The 6,532-nt window shown below is 39.8% G+C and overlaps 2 protein-coding genes across 2 annotated transcripts; one reads left to right on the forward strand and one right to left on the reverse strand.

Annotated features, from left to right (window-relative positions):
* Positions 1-270: 270 nt before the first annotated feature.
* LOC125201843 (monooxygenase 3-like) lies at positions 271-2,293 on the forward strand. The gene is made up of 6 exons (XM_048100107.1): positions 271-437; positions 511-657; positions 762-830; positions 964-1,132; positions 1,210-1,438; positions 1,531-2,293. The coding sequence occupies exons 1-6, from the start codon at positions 373-375 to the stop codon at positions 1,974-1,976; spliced, it is 1,125 nt and encodes a 374-aa protein (XP_047956064.1). The 5' UTR covers positions 271-372; the 3' UTR covers positions 1,977-2,293.
* A 1,928-nt stretch (positions 2,294-4,221) lies between these two features.
* LOC125214653 lies at positions 4,222-4,899 on the reverse strand. The gene has a single exon (XM_048115773.1). The coding sequence runs from the start codon at positions 4,812-4,814 to the stop codon at positions 4,395-4,397; it is 420 nt and encodes a 139-aa protein (XP_047971730.1). The 5' UTR covers positions 4,815-4,899; the 3' UTR covers positions 4,222-4,394.
* Positions 4,900-6,532: the final 1,633 nt, after the last annotated feature.

Genomic DNA, 6,532 nt, shown 5'->3' on the forward strand with positions numbered 1-6,532 from the left:
GTTTATTTAGGCGAAATAATTAGCCCGCCCAATCTGGTTTTTAATTGGGCCGCTTATAAAAACAGTAGTAGCCCAACATATTATTAAATAACACTATTAACTTTGCTAGGCCCAAGCCAAATTATACAAGCATGCATTAAATTCCAATTTTAGTACAACTACGTTGAAAACCGAAGCTTACTCATGCAATGACTGCAACTTCGTGTATATCCAATTATCCATATATAAACACAATTGTATGTAATTTTGAATTGACTGGCGTCACAACTTTCACCAATCACCATCATCATCTATCCATTTGATTCAATTATTGATTTTCTTGTTTCAGTTATCAAATCATAGATTCAATAGAAGCGAAAGAACGACGTCGGCATGGAAGATGTAGTGATCGTTGGAGCTGGAATTGCTGGTCTTGCCACATCTTTAGGGCTACTCAGGTATCCTCAGTAAAAAACTTCTCAAATCTTTCAATCAAGGTCCAACCATGTTATTGTGATTTGATAATCGTAGATTGGGAGTTTCAAGCGTAGTTTTAGAGTCAGCAGATAGCTTGAGAACTTCGGGATCAGCTTTAGGAATTTGGTCGAATGGTTGGAGGGCGCTAGATGCTATTGGCGTAGGCCATATACTTCGCGCAAAATACAACAAACTTAGTGGGTAACAAAGATATCCCCCTTTTTTATTTTAAATTTAGATCAATTAATTGATAGTATTTCTGAAGTGTTCTCCTTCGAATCAGTTAGTTTGCTCTTGTATTGCAGAATTGTGATTACATCAGTTAGTTCTGGTGTTCAGACTGCAGAGCTACCATTTAGAGATTCACATACACAGTAAGTGTTGTTTCATATAAAGGTAGCTTCATATCACCGGGGATGCTTGGACTTGTAATGTAAAAATTTTGTGTGCACAGTAAAAGATTGATTGGTTTAACTAACTAATGTATGACTGCATTTACATGTGAAGGGGGGGTGATCTTGAGTTTCGATGTGTGAATCGGAGAGTGCTACTGGAAACACTAGCAAATGAACTTCCAATAGGTACAATCAGGTACTCCTCGAAGGTGGTTCATATACAAAGTGAAGATCATGCCAAATCTATTCATCTATCCGATGGAACTGTCCTGGAAACTAAGGTAGTTGATGCACAAGCAAGAACGCTTGCTCGAGATCTTAAAAACTTCCATGTAATATAATTATTGGCTTTGAATAGGTCTTGATTGGATGTGATGGGGTGAACTCTGTGGTGTCCAAGTTCCTAGGCTTTAGTACGCCGGCTTACGCTGGTCGAACATCTGTTAGGGGCTTCGTGAATTTTCAGGATGGACATGGTTTGGAGGCCAAGTTCTTCCAGTTCTTTGGGAAGGGTGTTAGATTTGGTGTTATCCCTTGTGATGATTATGCGGTTTATTGGTTTATCACCTTTCGGCCTTCATCCCTAGGTACTCATATATATCTTTCTGTCCTAGTTTATAATTTTGTTCTATTTTGCACTGTGTGTGCTTATGTTCATTGTTCAACTCCAATGGTGTAGAGAAAGAGATGGTGGAGGATCCGGCCAAGGTGAAACAACTCGTGCTGAGCAAGCTTGGCAAAGTCTCTGATAAGATCATGCGAGTATTTGAAGAAACCGAGCTAGAAAACATGGTGTGTGCACCGTTAAGGTTCAGATATCCGTGGGAGATGCTATGGGGAAACATAAGCAAGGACAACATTTGTGTAATTGGCGATGCCTTGCATCCTCTGACACCCGACATAGCCCAGGGTGGCTGCTCTGCTCTGGAAGACAGTGTTATTTTAGTCAGGCTTTTGGCAAGGGCGTTGAAGAGGAATGATGAAGGCAACGAACACCATGCAATCACTGAAGCGCTGGAGAAGTTCGCGAGGGAGAGACGGTGGAGATGCTTCGATCTGATTAGTACTTCGTATATTGTAGGTTATATACAACAGAGTGATGGGGTTTTGCTGCAGTTTTTTTAGGGATAAGTTTTTGGCTAGGTATATGGCTGGAGTTGTGTTTAAGAAAGCTAGTTTTGACTGTGGTGATCTTATTGTTTCTTGATTGTGATTCTAAGTGTTGAGGTGTAGAGGTGTAGAGTACTATACAAAATTGGTAATCATGCGATGATGTGGTCCTAGGTTATTGTTGGCTGTGACGGAGTGAACTCAGTGGTTTCCAAATTTCTAGGCTTTAGCAATCCTTAGTTTACTGCATGCTCAGCTGTTAGGGGCATCGTGCATTGTGTACTGAACTCAAGGCCATATTTTAATGAAGCCGGATATATTCTTTGTTCGTACAATGAGAATATATTTTTACTGAATTGTAAGACGATGATGTATCTGATGCCAAGGCGCCCATAGGTGATTACTCCAGTACTTCATCATATAGTCTGCACACAATTTTGTTGCTTGTTTGGAGACCTTTGTGAAAATATACTGAATTAATCATTCTCCTTATCACTCCATATTACAATGCATTATTGCCTCAATATTTTTCTTCTTTTAGGGTGCTTGTAGTTGCCTTCACTAGGATTTAGAACCAAAGATCCTTCCACGATGGTACTACAAAACCAATATCCTTAATGCATCCATGTTACAATGCTGGGAATTTTGTTGGAATGATTAAATGTTTGTTGCGATGTAATCACACCAATCGTTTGCAGAGCACTTCAGGAAGCCTAGGTAATGGATTGCATTAAGAGACCTAAGCCAGATCTTGCAAGTTTAATCCTTTGGCTAGATATGAAGAGGCAGTTGAGACACTGATACCATGATAGTAGCTAGTGACCTCATTCTATGATTCTGTTCCATTCTAGAAGATCTTGTCTAGCTTGCACCGACTAAGTCCTACAATATTGGCCCATTCGTTATCTTCTGATTGATTGAAACAAAAGGTGGAGATGAGAGAGGACATAATTTGGGAAGAAGAATGAAAGGGGGAGAGCAAGAATGGTGAGAGAGAGGTGAGGTGGATTTTTATGTTTTCAATATTTTAAATATTTTGTTTTTGATTGCCATAGTATTAGTTTTAATTTTATGTTTAGAGGAAAAATGAAAAAAAGACCAAATTATATGGATTTATATTTTAAAAATTAAATTTGGGAGAAAAAAAAATAGTGTAGAGTCAAATAAAACAAAAAATAAAGGAAGTTTTATTTTTAATAATATCATTATTTTCATCAATTTTAAAAATATTAAATCAAAATAAGAAATAAATTAAATTAAATAAAAATAGTCTGAAAATGATGTTCAGTCGAAAGGCTGGGCATGTGGCACAGGCACGAGTCTCACTTGTTTCTGCACAAGATCTTGTGTAAAGTCCCAGACTACATATTTAAACTTTGACTTGTCTACAATCGGGTGGGGTGTCTAGTTATAGAGAGCATTACAAATCCCAATCCAACGCTGGAACATTTAATTTGAAGTTGACTCACCCATTTCAAAATTGATACCAAAAAAGTTGCACAATTGAAGATTTGCTGAAAATCTAGGTCAATTTGTTCATAGAATTCCATTACTAGATGAGTTATCTACTCTATCAAACATGCTTTAGAGATGTAATTGCATTGAGTGAAAGACCTCTTTAGCCGCCGCCGACACCAATAACGTAGCAGGGTTAGCTAGTACTAGTAGTTGGTAAATAGAGTATACTCAACTCATATCCCAACAATTCCCCTTCCTTCCATTGTACTGCATCCATTAAACTTCCCAGTTTCTCTCATTCTTTCATTCAAATCCCTTTACCACTTCACTTGCTGCCTATATATTCAAAAATGGATGAAAACGACTACTAAATGATCGCCCAGGAAAGGCTACACGGAAACACTGAGAGAACATAGTTTTCCTCATCTAAGTGGGTAATGAAACTTTCAGGAGTGAGCTCAGTGAACTAACTTGGCATACAACAACTTAGTTTATTTGCTACTCCTATATTAATCTAGGCATCCTCTATTTCTCCTTGGACATCGAGTAACAAGAAGTTAGGAACGAATCAAGTCTTCTTCGATAATATAGTGACAAGCACAAGCAGGCTAGGAAACATAGTATAGCTTCAAACAAAGCATTAAAATCATCTAATCTGGAAAACTGAAAACCGCAATCAACAACATATCAACTCCTAGCAAAAACTCATCCTACACTACTTCATCTCGAATCTCAAACAAAATATTCAACCCAATCTTTCACCAACCACAAACAACTTAATCAAATTAATTCTTCAATAAAGTTACACTAGCAGATAAAATGTTTATTAGTGAAGTTGATGTTCAAAATATGAGTTCCATAATCTAAACTAAATATGTGGCTTTTAGTCCAAACACTCACATTCCAACAAAGGTGTCACTAATTCATTTATTTTCTGAATACAAAAAAAGAAGACAAAGTGAAATAGGAAATCACTCATACACTTTTATTGATCATATTTCGCCTCGCCAGAAACCGTGCCACGGCTGGTGTTACAGCTAAGGTGATCGGAACCCTGACCGGAAACAGAGCTTTATTCAGCAGGATCGCTAGAGCAAGAGCGCCGCCGCTCGATGCCGCCAGCTCGGTCGTACGATTCTTCTCCTTCGCTGGTATTTCTGGAGAGCCTTTCGTCGTTATCTCAGCATTTTCGGGCAGCGGATCAGATCTACCGCCATCCTTGGACTTATCCTTGCCTAGATTAGATAAACCAATCCTCTCGAGTAAGGATTCGACATCGACGTTGCTGTTAATCGCGACGTAGAGGCCCGAAATTGAGGCTGCGGAGACTGAGCAATGCACCACTACTCCTACTTTACCGTATTTTTTGATAAGCTCTTTGAATCTGGCAGCCATTTTCCAGCTCAAATCTGGAGATGGAGGGTGATTAGGTGGGATAGATCGAGAAGATTGATTGAACGGTGAGGTTTTGGGAATTAGGGTTTTACGAAAGCTTTAATTCTTGCCGAAGGGGTAACTGGAAACGGGCCGTCTTTGAATTTTCTATTGGGCCTGCATTTTGGACCCATACAACAAGTCACTAAACTCTGTTGTTATATAGGAACAATTTCTCAACATAATTCCTCATTAAACAACATGGTGTACCAATATTTTTTATTTTTCTTTTAATGTATGACATAGTTATATATAATCTAATTTTTAAAAATACAATAACCTAAATTTTTCATAGGAGTATGATGAAAATGTTCATACTCCATAATTTATTTAGGAAAGTGATATTTATGTTCATATGTTTAAAAGGGTATTTTTTTTCCGAATATTCACTCTTAAAATCACATTAACGTGCATAGAATTTATCCTAGGGATTTCTGTCATGGTTTTGGCAAGGATCAAGATTCAAAAGAATACTCTATTTGTCCTAAAATAAAAGTCATATTTTGCCATTTCGATTGGTCGTACAATAAAAATCACATTTCACTTTTACCATAAATGATAAGTAAAAATCACATTTCACTAACTCACTTTAAGCGTATTCTATTATAAAACCAATATAAACTTCATTCACGTTCTATTATATTAGAATAAAAAAATAGACTACATATTCCAATCCATTATTTTTTATATTTCTTAAAATTCATGTTCATATCAAATGTGAGGCCATCCGCAACGCTGTCTCTTATCCGTCTCTTAACCGTCTCATCTCTTCACTATTCATGGGCCCCGCGCTTCGTGCATTTCGAGCCCGACCTTTCGACACCGCCAGCCCACCTTTCAGGTGGTGGACTTGCGACCAAACATAGACAAGCTTGAAATCTTTCTTAGACATCATCTTTGAAGACCCATAGCTAGCCATTTACCGAGAATGTTGGCTCCTTAGCTCCCGCTCGATAATTCGCCTCTTCTCCCCTGTATATCGCGCCAGAATTTTTTGACATCTTTGTCGCTTCGCTCTCAATGACTGCCGGAGCATCTTCACGTTGCGGGGAACAGTATTCGTCGGCCTTCGTGCGTTGTAAACTTCGGTGACTTTTAGCCAAAAACACTTGTGGGTTTGTTGATTCCCAGACTGACGGGATCGTACGGGCCGGCTGATCCAACGTCGTACCCGAGCCAATGTCTCGGCTTGAGGCTTGTATGGATGGCGACTGCCGTCTCCCACCGGCCTCTGCCTCCAGCTTGCTCCTCTTTCTCATGCTTCGCTCCTCGGCATTGACGCCTTTAGCCTAAGGTTGATCTCGCCGGCGCCCGTGCCAGAGACAGGAGCCTCCACCAATTGCCCGGTCCCGGGCAAAGCTACGTTCAGGCGCCAAAAAAATTCTCCGGAATTTGGGATAATCCCGGCGAGTGCCCGTACCTCTGGGGGGAGGGACGATAGTATGCATCCACGTCAAAATGTGGTGTTTGGTACGCCGGCGGGGTGGTCAAGCCTTGGGTGCCCGGCGGCGAGCCGGGTGTGCCCAAAGCAGTTGTACATGCTCACCCGATCGTCGAGCGAGGTTCAAATCGAACATGGGCCTCGCTGCTGGACCCGCCGCCGCTCTTTGGAGTTTCCATCAACAGCCCGGACATTTTTTCAACAATTTGAAAGAGTATTGTTTGTGTGTAAAATGGAA

The sequence above is a fragment of the Salvia hispanica genome, chromosome 1 (genome assembly GCF_023119035.1).
Source record: "Salvia hispanica cultivar TCC Black 2014 chromosome 1, UniMelb_Shisp_WGS_1.0, whole genome shotgun sequence".
NCBI lineage: Eukaryota > Viridiplantae > Streptophyta > Magnoliopsida > Lamiales > Lamiaceae > Salvia > Salvia hispanica.

Coding starts and splice junctions, on each gene's coding strand:
- LOC125201843 (XM_048100107.1), top strand. CDS start 373: ATGGAAGATGTAGTGATCGTTGGAGCTGGAATTGCTGGTCTTGCCACA. Junction 438..510: donor ACATCTTTAGGGCTACTCAG/GTATCCTCAGTA, acceptor TGATAATCGTAG/ATTGGGAGTTTCAAGCGTAG. Junction 1,439..1,530: donor CTTTCGGCCTTCATCCCTAG/GTACTCATATAT, acceptor CCAATGGTGTAG/AGAAAGAGATGGTGGAGGAT.
- LOC125214653 (XM_048115773.1), bottom strand. CDS start 4,814: ATGGCTGCCAGATTCAAAGAGCTTATCAAAAAATACGGTAAAGTAGGA.